The 12,935-nt window shown below is 43.5% G+C and overlaps 1 protein-coding gene across 1 annotated transcript in view; it reads left to right on the forward strand.

The window, feature by feature from the left end:
- Nucleotides 1-9,432: 9,432 nt before the first annotated feature.
- The window catches only part of NEURL1B (neuralized E3 ubiquitin protein ligase 1B), a 208,330-nt gene continuing 204,827 nt past the window's right edge, over nt 9,433-12,935 (forward strand). The window contains exon 1 of the mRNA XM_077825031.1: nt 9,433-9,508. Coding sequence (XP_077681157.1) covers nt 9,433-9,508 — 76 coding nt within the window. The remainder of the gene's footprint in view (nt 9,509-12,935) is intronic.

Genomic DNA, 12,935 nt, shown 5'->3' on the forward strand with positions numbered 1-12,935 from the left:
TACATTTGGTGACCCCTAGTTCTTGTGTTATGAGAAGGAGTAAACAACACTTCCTTATCTACTTTCTCGACACTAGTCATGATTTTATAGACCTCTATCATACGACCCTTTAGCTGTCTCTTTTCCAAGCTGAAAAGTCCCAGTCTTATTAATCTCTCCTCATATGGCAGCCGTTCCATATCCCTAATAATTTTTGTTGCCCTTTTCTGAACCTTTTCCAAGTCCGATATATCTTTTTTGAGATGTGGTGACCACATCTGCATGCGTACCATGGATTTATATAGAGGCAATATGATATTTTCTGTCTTATTACCTATCCCTTTCTTAATGATTCCCAAAATTCTGTTAACGTTTTTAACTGCTGCTGTACATTGAGTGGATGTTTTCAGAGAACTATCCACAATAACTCCAAATTCTCTTTTTTGAGTGGTAACAGCTAATTTAGACCCCATCATTTTATATGTCTAGTTGGGACTATGTTTCCCAGTGTGTATTACTTTGCATTGATCAACGTTGAATTTCATCTGCCATTTTGTTGCCCAGTCACGCAGTTTTGAGAGATCCTTTTGTAGCTCTTTGCAGTCTGCCTGGGATTTAATTGTGAGTAGTTTTGTATCATGTGCAAATTTTTCCACCTCACTGTTTACGCCTTTTTCCAGATGATTTATGAATATGTTAAATAGGACTGGGCCCAGTACAGACCCCTGCGGGACACCACTATTTACCTCTCTCCATTTTGAAAACTCACCATTTATTCCTACCTTTTGTTTCCTATCTTTTAACCAGTTACCAATCCACGAGAGAACCTTCCCTCTTATTCCATGACTACTTACTTTGCTTAAGAGCCTTTGGTGAGGGACCTTGTCAAAGGCTTTCTGAAATTCTAAATACATTATATCCACTGGATCCCCCTTGTCCACAGGCTTGTTGAGTCCCTCAAAGAATTCTAGTAGATTGGTGAGGCATGATTTCCCTTTACAAAAACCATGTTGACTATTCCCCAACAAATTATGTTCATCTATGTGTCTGACAATTTTGTTTTTTACTATAGTTTCAACCAGTTTGCCCGGTACTGAAGTCAGGCTTACCGGCCTGTAATTACCGGGGTCTCCTCTGGAGCACTTTTAAAAAATTGGCATCACATTAGCTACCCTCCAGTCATTTGGTACAGAAGCTGATTTAAATGATAGGTTACAGATGACAGTTAGTAGTCCTATAATTTCATATTTGAATTCCTTCAGAACTCTTGGGTGAATACCATCTGGTTTTGGTGACTTATTGCTATTTATTTTATCAATTTGTTCCAATCCTCCTCTAATGACACCTCAGTCTGGGACAGTTCCTCAGATTTGTCACCTAAAAAGAATGGCTCAGGTTTGGGAATCTCCCTCACATCCTCAACCATGAAGACCGATGCAAAGAATTCATTTAGTTTCTCCGCAATGGCCTTATCGTCGTTGAGTGCTCCTTTCGCATCTCAATCATCCAGTGGCCCCACTGATTGTTTAGCAGGCTTCCTGCTTCTGATGTACTTAATTTTTTTTTTTTGGTATTACTTTTTGAGTCTTTGGCTAGCTGTTCTTCAAATTCTTTTTTGGCCTTTCTGATTATATTTTTATATAATATTTTATATTATATTATTATTTTATATTATATATATAATATTATGTATTATTTATAATATTTTATATTATATTAATCACTGAATAGTAATTAGAAAATATTGGTTTCTTAGCAAGACTGTAAGGGACTCAAGGCAAGGGCCATCTTTTCATATGGGTTTGTACAGCACCAATCACAATGAGTTCAATATCTGATTGGGGTCTTTAGGTATACTACTGTAATACAGACAATCCATACTAATTTTTACACTTCATTTGCCAGAGTTTATGCTCCTTTCTATTTTCCTCATTAGGATTTAACTTCCACTTTTTAAAGGATGCCTTTTTGCCTCTCATTGCTTCTTTTACTTTGTTGTTTAGCCACAGTGGCTCTTTTTTGGTTCTCTTACTATGTTTTTTAATTTGGGGTATACATTTAAGTTGAGCCTCTATTACGGTGTCTTTAAAAAGTTTCCATGTAGCCTGCAGGGATTTTACTTTTGGTGCTGTACCGTTTAATTTCTGTTTAACCAACCTCCTCATTTTTGTGTAGTTCCCGTTTCTGAAATTAAGTGCTACGGTGTTGATTTTAATTATATTATGGTCACTATCACCAAGCGGTCCAGCTATATTCACCTCTTGGACCTGATCCTGTGCTCACTTAGGACTAAATCAAGAATTGCCTCTCCTCTTGTGGGTTCCAGGACTAGCTGCTCCATGAAGCAGTCATTTAAGGTGTAAAGAAACTTTATCTCTGCATCCCTTCCTGAGGTGATATGTACCCAATCAATATGGGGATAGTTGAAATCCCCCATTATTACTGAGTTTTTTGTTTTAATAGCCTCTCCAATCTCCCTGAGCATTTCACAGTCACTATCACCATCCTGGTGAGGTGGTGTGTAATATATCTCTACTGCTAAAGTCTTATTATTCAAGCATGGAATTACTATCCAGAGAGATTCTATGGTACAGTTTGGTTCATTTAAGATTTTTACTTCATTTGATTCTATGCTTTCTTTTACATATAGTGCCACTCCCCCACCAGCACAACCTGTTCTGTCCTTCCGATTTATTTTGTACCCTGATATTACTGTTCCATTGATTATCCTCATTCCACCAAGTTTCTGTGATGCCTATTATATCAATATCCTCATTTAATACAAGGCACTCTAGTTCACCTATCTTATTATTTAGGGTTATTCTGGGGATTACAGATTATTATAATAAATCATAAATCCAGTGTCTCTCTTTTCAGTCCAGGAATTTTAGTGTCTAACAAAGTTATGAATTTAAGTTAGTCCCAGGTTCATCTTTTAAAAGTGTGCAGGTTTCCTTTGAAGACAAGGACTGAGATGAACGAACTTCTGCAACAGCCTTCCAAGGGGAGCAGTGGAGGAAAAAAACCTAACTGGCTTCAAGACTGATCTTGATAAGTTTATGGAGGGGATGGGATGATGAGACTGCCTACACAATGGCATGTAGCTGATCTGTGACGGCTAGCAGCAAATATCTCCACTGGCTGGTGATGGGACACTAGATGGGGAGGGCTCTGAGTTACTACAGAGAATTATTTCTCAGGTGTCTATCTGGTGGGTCTTGCACACTTGCTCTAACTTATTGCCATATTTGGGGTTGGAATTTTCCTTGGGTCAGATTGGCAGAGAGACCCTGGGGGTTATTCACTTTCCTCTGCAGCATGAGGCACAGGTCAGTTGCAGGTTTAAACTAATGGGAATGGTGGATTCTCTGTAACTTGAAGTCTTTATGATTTGAGGACTTCAGCAACTCAGGCAGAGGTTGGAGTCTGTTATAAGAACAGGGTTGAGGTTCTGTGGCTCAGAATGTGCTGGAGGTCAGACTAGATGATCGTGGTGGTCCCTTCTGACCTTAAAGTCTGTGAGAAGTCAGATATGGCATGATCACTTTGTGAAAAATGTTTGCCCCTGGGTTTTTGTCTTTTATCATTTTCCTGTGTGAGTTCATTCGAGAGCATAATGATTGTCTAGTTTCACCCATAGTTGTTTCTGAGGCATTTATTGCACTGGATGAGGTACACGACATGTTGTGATAGGCATGTGTAGGACCCATGGATCTTGAAAAGGTGTGTGTGTGTGTGTGTGTGAGTAAGAATACACCTTAAACCCTTTCCTAAGAAACATAAACTACACCAGAAAAGGCCCTCTTATCCGAGAATAAGAATGTACACACAGGGGGTTGAACCTATATCTGTATCAGTTTAAATTCACTTAGTTTATCATGAAAAAAGCTTTCCTGTGTGGACAATGCCTAATATGCTAAAGCTAAATGATTTGTGAGGTAAAGCTTCCCCTCTAGTGGCTGTATGAATAACATTCTTACCATAGGTTTCAGAGTAACAGCCGTGTTAGTCTGTATTCGCAAAAAGAAAAGAAGTACTTGTGGCACCTTAGCGACTAACCAATTTATTTGAGCATAAGCTTACCATCTTACCATACTTGCCAAATGGAATCACTGAATAGTAATTAGAAAATATTGGTTTCTTAGCAAGACTGTAAGGGACTCAAGGCAAGGGCCATCTTTTCATATGGGTTTGTACAGCACCAATCACAATGAGTTCAATATCTGATTTGGGTCTTTAGGTATACTACTGTAATACAGACAATCCATACTAATACAGGCTATTCAATTACAATAATTATTAGCACTTCCATAGCACTTTTCATTTTTAAATATATTTTTTTCTGAACATGCAATGATTAATTAATCCTCACTACACACTTGTGAGGTAGGTATGTAACAGGGCAATGGGATCAGAAAATGTGGAGCTTTTGCAATGTTCTTTTGCTTGTATGTGTGCACAGCTACTAGTGGTTGGAAATGCTTACGCAAGGGCAGGAGCTGAGCAGATCATGCAACAACACCCTCAGAAACAGGCCCGGCCCCACTGACCTGCTAGTGTAAGATGCTATTGAATGACATGATTCCTGCTGGCATGGAGTACATTACCGTGTTGGCTTCCAGAATTAGGGCTTAGGGCAAGTATAGAGGTGTGCAGCAGGCATGTTCCATCTAGGGTGAACAGATGTCCCGATTTTATATGGACAGTTCCAATTTTGGGGGCTTTTTCTTATATAGGCACCTATTACCCTCCACTCCCTGTCCCGATTTTTTATACTTGCTCTCTGGTCATCCTAGTTCCATCTCTCATTGAAGGCTGAAGGATCAACAGTGAGAACTATGGGTGCTGAGTGACCCACCTGGTTTTCCCCTGACCTGCACCCCCTTGCTTCATGATAAAGGTTGCCCGTTCTCAGACCGCTGCTCACTCTTTGAGACAGAGCCCATATCTTCTTCCTATGTGTGTTTGTGCAGCAGCTAGGACAACGGGATCCCAATCCTGATGAGCACTGCTGCAATAGAAACAATGATTAATAATAATCAAGCAGGGTCTGACTCCAAAGTTGTGCTGTCCCCACCTTCTAGCTGGCTCAGCTAGGAAAGTAGTGGGCTGCACAATACAGCCCTCATAGCCAGCTGCTTGAGTGCAGCAGATGTGGTGCCCCTTGAGCTGGGGTGTAATTGGTATGGGGATCGAGCAGCTTGTTATCTGAGGCTGCTGGTTCCTGTCCAGCCTGAATAAATATGTACTGAAGTTATTACTGTCTAACAGCTATTTGGGGTGACACTAATAAACAGCACTTTGCATGTTAAAAAAATTAGCTAATGCATCCTCACAGTACCTGTGTGCAGTAGGTCAGCATTTTCTGCATATTACAGATGGAGAAACTGAGGCACAGAGGGGACAAAGGACGAGATCCTCAAAGGTACTGAGGCGTCTAACTTCCATTGATTTCAGTGGAAGTGAAGAGCCTCAATACCTTCAAGGACCTGGGCCAAAGTGACTTGATTAAGGTCACACAATGAATCACTGTCAAAACTGTAACTAGAACTTACGTCTCCTGAGACCTGGCCTCTGTTCTAATCACTGACCACACTGCACCTAAAATTATGCTGTCCCCAGAGAGACTAGCTGATGTTCAGCAAACATACTGACAGAGATCAGAGTGAGTGGAATGTGTTGCCTCCTGAGAAGCTCGTGCTGCTGGACAGATGATTGAATCACCCTTTCTGTCACATTGTCTTCATTTCTACCACCTGCCCCTCTGAGCAGACCTGTCATGCTCCTTTCACCAAAGCACAGTGAATACTGCTCCTAGTGTCAGCGAATAGCCTGCAGAAGGCACAGAGTGACACTGCTTGGCCTGGCTCTTGTTCTTTGTCCTCCTGGGGACAGGATGGCAGCTACTCAAGCAGAAACAAGAGAAGATTTAGACGGAGGGATGCTTCTCTTATCTGATTAGAGTTCCTTGGTTGTGCTCCAGAGGTCCTATCCCTGGCTCAGTCTCACACAATGAGAGGTTTAAGGAAAAGGAGTACTTGTGGCACCTTAGAGACTAACCAATTTATTTAAATAAGCTGTAGCTCACGAAAGCTTATGCTCAAATAAATTGGTTAGTCTCTAAGGTGCCACAAGTCCTCCTTTTCCTTTTGCGAATACAGACTAACACAGCTGTTACTCTGAAATGAGAGGTTTAAGTCATCACAAATACTGTGTATGCCAACCATGTGACTCTAGGGCCTATTTCCTTGGCTTTTGAGTTGATTTTTATAGCAATCAGGTTCTAACTTGCTGCCACTAAATACATGCAGTTATTCCACCTGCTTAGGTGGATCTGACTTGCCTGTTGTTAAAGGGAAGAGAAAACTTCTGTATTTATTACTCATCTGCCTCAAGACTGGCAAGAACATACTCCAAATATTTGCTGAGAACCAGCAGAGCATGCAAGCTCGCTCCTTTTAAGAAAGCTTGTGAAGTGGATGCCCTTTCAGAGAACAGCAACAGCCTGGTCTAGGCGGGCACTGAACACTCAGTTCAAATCCTGGCTCTAATAGTAACTTGCTGCAGGGCCTTTTGTGAGTCACTCAATTTCCCTAGCTGTAAAATGGGACTAATGCTACTTACCTACCTTACGAGTGTTGTGAGGATTATTCAGTTAACGTTTGTATATTGCTTTGGAAGTAAGTAGTATTGGTTAAAAAATACAAAAAATATAAAAAAAACCCGCTACAATAATGGCCCCAAATCCTGTGCTAAAATAAACTGCAGTGTCTGGGTCCAGTACGATCAAATAATTCAGGATGCTTTACAAGGCTACTGGAGAAATGAGGCCTTGTAGTATTGCACTCACCTAAAGGAGGAGATAAAAAGTGCATTAGCAGATAGATAAAGAGTACCCAGCTGTCACAGTCACTCCTCCGCTCACACTCTCACTTTAGCTGGACATCATCCTTCCTCAGTCGGGCTCTCTACATGATGATGTCCTTTGATAAAAGGCACCGAGAGGGGGATGTGTGACTATCCCTGCAGTGGAACTTCTGTTACTGTCCCTGGGTACTTATTGATTTCCCTAGTTCTGAACAGCAACACTCTAGATCTGCACATTGTATAACTTTTGTTGTTGTTGTACACTCCATGGGGCAGGAAGTATGTTTTTCTCTGTATCTGTACAACCCCAAACTGACCCTTGGCACTCTATGAATAACACATATAATAATGCTAAAATAATAGAACAGAAGATCTGGTGTCAGCGTGCAGAGACTTTGAAGACAGCTCCCTAGCCGTTCTCCATTTATTCTTTCAGTTATGTACGGGTGGCTTAGACTGATGGGGTGTAGGTGGGTGCTAGTATGGTGGCATCTCTAGATTCTCAATACTAAATAGCCAGACCAGATCTTTGGCATAATTGACCTCCACAGAGCAGAAACTCACATAGTTGCTGTGCAAACCTTAGGGAGCTCAGATGAGTTCATAAAGGCTCACAGCAGCTTTTAGAGTTTATACACTCCCATGCTTCAGAACATAAGGCAACAATAAATTGTGGGATTTGGAAGAAATTCCCCCCCAAGTTGTTCAATAATTTCCTGTTGCAAGTTTCTTGCACCTTCTTCTAAGCAGCTAGTTCTGGCCACTGTTCGAGACAGGATATCCCCTAGATGGCCTACTGGTCTGGACTAGTATGGCTGTTCCTATGTTGAAGTCAATGGAATTACATACAGGAATGAATGACTTTACCAGAGGGTTTTTTAAAGCCAACAGACCTCTGAGAGGATCTCCCTGTTGCCCTCTGTGCAGTGTTTGTTAATAGGTTCTCTAGGCCACAAACGGTGGCACTGCCCTGAGACTAAGCACATATGCTACTAATTGGAGGAATATTAACAAGGCAAAAGAATGTTTTTTTTTTTTAAAATGGGACTGTGCCTTTTTAAAGCTTTATGATAAAGATGGAAGGTCTGAAAGGCTATTTAAAATATGTTTTATTTGATATTTAGATTAGAGATATCAGTCATGTCTATGCTGGCCTCACCTGATGACCCTTTGGAGGTCTCAAAGCATGTGTATTGTGAACACTCACATTTTAATCGAAGGGAGGGGGTGTTAAATCTTTAATAAATACTTTTTTCTCTAAATGTTTATTGGTCATTGATATTAAATAGGTGTTAGTAAAAAATAAAAGCCTGATTCTGGGCCAGCCCTGGCTCCCTATGGCAGCTCAGCAGCTATAAAAGGGCTAAAGCTGGCCTTGGGGAATATCCTGGGTTTAGGAAGCTTCCCTCTGTGGCAGAACAGCCCTATACTGCTCCTCTCTAGGGCTGTACAGGGTGAGTGGCCAGGCCCAGGATGGGGTGTCCTAGTTTAGACTTCTAGGGGGTTTCTAAATCCAGGTACTTGCCCTCAATCCCAGACTGTGCTTCCCAAGCTGTTCCCTTTGAAAGTCTGATTGCAAATCCAGCCTCCTTTCAATTGCTCCCCTTTCACTCTCTTGGCTGAAGTGTTCCCACCATTTCTCTAGATCTCTAGGCACTGTGGGATCTGTCAGGGCCGGGAGGACCTGAATTTATAGTTCATACAGAGCAAAGGAAAAGCAGACCCCCACCCCCCTTCTTCTTTTAAACTTCCAGGCCTCTTAGTCCATCAGAAAAAATGAAACAAACAGGAAGGGCAGGAGGCAGATATTGTTTCTCTTTGCAGGTCACCTTCAGCCAAGGGCCCTGGGAGAGCAGGGTCCCTCCCCACCAAGATGCATAGAAGCAGATGGACTTTTTGAGGAGGACAGGGGGTAGGAGTGAAGGTGGGGGAGTAGATACATGGCTGGAAATCCGGGAGCGCCCTTTCTGCCCAGGGAAATGCAGCTGGTGTGGGTGAGCTCCAGCAGCCTGGCGGTGGGTAGTACAGTATTACTGCCTCCATGCCAGCCAGAGCCCCTCGCAGGGACAGCTGGATCCTAGGGTAGGCTGCACCCCTCCCCCTCAGGGCCCTGGGACATTTCAAAATCTGCAGGAGCTGCAGCCCGGCCCCCTCCCGGGGTGTCACGCGCGGCCAGCCCGCAGAGCCCCCGGATTGGGGGCGGAGGAATGCTCCTGCCCCCCAAGCTCCTGAGCCAGCCGCGCTGCTCCCACCCCTATCCGTACCCGCGCAGCCTCGGCGGCCGGGCGTCACGCGTGGGCGGGCTGTGCGCCAACGGGGCTCTCCCTGCAGACCGCCCGCTTGGCAGGTGCGCTGCCCAGCCCGGCCTCGCCGATTGGTTTGTCCCGGGGCCAGGTGGGAGGCCGATCCCACGTGTCGGGCTGGCTGCGGGGTTTGAACGCGCGATCCGGCGGGAGAGCCCCAGGCTGCCAATTGCCAGAGCCCCCGGAGCTCCGCGCCCTGCTTCGTCCAGCGCCTGCAGCCCCTGCGACCCCCGAGCGACCCGCCCCACGGAGGAGCCTGACAGAGAGGAGGGGAGCCGGAGCCATGGGGAACGCCGAGTCCGTCCCTGCAGGGTCCGCAAGCCGCCTTAGCGTCAGCCAGAGCCCGGGCATCCGCTTCGGTGAGTGCAACCGCAGCGGGGAGCGCGGTTCTCCTCCCGAGTGCCCAGTGCTGGCTCTGCGGCCACCCCAGCTCCCACTGCAGGCGAGCCGTGCCGGGGTGTGGTGCTGGGCCCCGGGTGACCGTGGGGTTCGTGCCCTGGCTAGTGAGTGGGGGCCGTGGGTTTTGCAATGTACTGTGTATTGGAGAACGTGTGCATCCCACCCACCCTGGGTATCAGGGTGTCGCTGCTTTTGCCCAGCCTCTTTTATCAGTGAAATGGAACAAATACCTGTTGCATTTGAACGTGGAAATCTGGGGCATATATTTTAAATAAGGGGAGCCCATAGAAAGATATTTGGCCTACCCTCAGACAGAATGAAAGGAAAGTTCAACAAATTCAGATTGCTCTTCCCATGTATATTTCTTTGACTTTTTTTTTTTTAAATGTTGTAGTGTTTTCCAAAGGATGTTTGTTGGTTGACACTCAGAAATCCACCACTGACAGGTCAGTTAGTGAGACCTGACATCTGCCTCATTGTCTGAAAAACTCCAGACTTTCCTGTTAGGTTTAAGTGGAGGTTTTCAAGGTATTGTAGTAAACATGGAAAGGGTAGGAATGCTTCTTATTTTATTTGGATTAATGTTTTATTTTTAAAATTAAATAAGCTATATAGGGAGTTCAAAACGCTTTTTAAAAGTCCGGTGTCCTAAAGTAGCTAGACTCTAAGGTGTGGTACACCTGTCAAACTTTATTTGGGCAGGCAGTGGGGGGTCATGTGGCTTGAGTCCCTGATCTATCTTAATGGTAACAGTATCAAAGTTGTATCTCCCTCCCTCTCCCCACTGCAACTTCCCTCTCCTAGGAATTGTGTATACTCTGCTCTGCAGTTATTGCCCAGGATACTAGAGTTTTGCCAGATCCACCCTCTGAGATTCAAACAGCAGTTCACATCAAAGCTCTCTGCCAATCCAAGCTCACTCAGACTGGTAAAGCATGATCTAAGAAGACAAATCAGTCAACAGTGTCCTTGTCATTGGGTGCCAGGTTATCTCTTAGTGCTTTTATTATCCTGCCTGCTTCCTTTTTGCATCCCCCTTGTTTCCATGGTTCTGCTAAGGCCAATAGAGAGACATCTGATTGGCTGGATTTAAAGGATGCTGGTATCTGAGCTCAGCCAACCACTATAAAATACTAGTGCATCATAACATGAAAAATCCTGTGTGGTAATACAACCCATTTTTAGGTAATGCAAATTAACACTTCAATTATTATTATTGTGTTAAGTTTCAACAAGGCAGTACTTGTCTTTTATTAACCCGTCCTGGGCCTCAGGCCTTGTGTATGCTCCTAATGCATTTAGAATAACAGAGTTCTGTGCAGTGTTGCTGTAGCCATGTTGGTCCCGGGATATTAGAGACACAAGGTGGGTGAGGTAATATCTTTTATTGACCAACTTCTCACCAACAAAAGTTGGCCCAATAAAAGATATTACCTCCCCCACCTTGTCATTTAGTCAAGCATTGGGCAGATGTATAACATCTAGTTTAGGTGAATTTTTAAATAATGCTCAGTTACCAACTCCCCTCTCCTGATATTTAATATTAAATAGTCAATTTTTTATGTCCTTGATGTTGTTTACTGACTTCCTTAAATAGATTTAATGAACTTGTTTGCCTTCCCCCTCTTTCTCAGAAAAAATTATAACCGTTCTTTTGCTATCAGAAATATGACAGCAATGTGATGTAAATAAAATGCATGAGATTCTCCTATGAATGTGTAATGGCAGTTGCTGATCTTGAACTGTAAGACTCCGTGATCCGACCTTCCATGCAGGATAGTGTACGAGGGGGAGAGAAAGGCGTTTGGATCTTGTAATGAGGAACGTGGTATAAATCACTCAAGAGAAGCTGTACTGTTCACTTCCCAGATAAAAGACAGAAATGTTGCGCTGGTCTGCACTCCGTCCCCACGTTAGGCAGCACACTGCTGGTACTGAGTGCCATCTACTGTAACAGGAAAAAGGGGCTTGATCTCAGGAGAAGAGGCAGCCTGATCATTTCTGCCCCCTCCCTCAAGAAGTGTGCAGTACAGCAGGTGATTGTCTGGTCAGCCTGAAGCTGCAGTAAGTTTGGAAGTTGAGCGTGTAACACTCCCCCCCCCCACCTTAAAAAAAAAAAAAAAAAAAAAAAAAGTCGGGGGAGGGAAGGTACAAATTGTTTGTGGCTTGGATCCCTTTTTCAGACTAGTTATTGCTATCCCAAACTGTGCTGAGCAAGGTTGAGCAAGAGAGTGTATTTTATATATGTCAAAGGAGGGGACCCACACAGGGTGTTGCTGGCAGTTTGAGGATTAAATGCTAATCAAGTTGCTAACCAGCTGACACTCTGGACAAATGCTGGCTTTGGTTTTTTTTTGTTTGTTTGTTTTTTTTTCAGTGGGCTCGTGTTTTTTCGTGTGGGCTGCTGGCAGTGTACTTGCTTTGGGCTGATTAGTTACTATTAGGAGCATATGTGTAATGTAATTACATTGCTGTGTAACTGAAGGTTATTTTACAATTAATACATAACTGTGCTTCATAATCTGTTTTCAGTTAAAAATCCAAGTGTCTAGCCCTTCTGGTTGTGAAAATATCCTTCAAAACATTAACTGATGCTATTGAGTCTTTAGACCACCTAAAAGAAAAGCTCAGAGAGGTGTGACCTGCCCTATTCATATTTCTGGAATATTAACTCTGATGCCAAACTATGATAATTTAGATGTCAATGTTAACTACTTCATTCCTTATCATTTTAGCAGAAATAGGTTAATGTGCACATTTGTCATTGTTGGATGTGGTAGCCGGTATTGATGTAGGGTACAGAGGGATAATTAATTGCTGTGAAAAGTTGGGGAACAAAGAATTCAAATCCCCTTCTCCTCTCAAATGTAAAATCGCCTCCCCCTTACCCAGTAAGGGGAGTGGAAAGACCAAATGAATCCCTTCCCCAAAAAGCCTCAGCTGCATCCTGAGTTTCACTAACCCAAACCAGCCGCCACACCTTCCTGAGTGCCAAAAATCCCACTTGTCCCCTACTCCCGTGCTCAAACCACCAATTTTCCTTTTAACAACTTCTGTGGGGCAGTTTTGCCTTGTCAGTACAATAATCTGCAACCTGCTGAAAATTTCAAGTCGGGACAGCGTGAAATAAATGGCCTTAAATAGAAAATAAGGAGCATTGTATGGCTCGTACTAGACTTGAGTGGCAGTGAGGGTTTGTGGGATCCCCACCACGTAATTCCTGAGATGCTGCTGCATAACTTAGGTCTAATGTGCTGAATAGGACATGGGGTCTTGTTTACCAAAGCATTCATGTCTGGGTAGCTGTTTAACCTTCTCATGCTCGGAGAGGTTGCTATACTGTATTCCTTTGTAGTAGATTCTATTTTAGCCTTGTCACACATGACT

This window comes from Eretmochelys imbricata, chromosome 8, assembly GCF_965152235.1.
Source record: "Eretmochelys imbricata isolate rEreImb1 chromosome 8, rEreImb1.hap1, whole genome shotgun sequence".
NCBI classification, from domain to species: domain Eukaryota; kingdom Metazoa; phylum Chordata; order Testudines; family Cheloniidae; genus Eretmochelys; species Eretmochelys imbricata.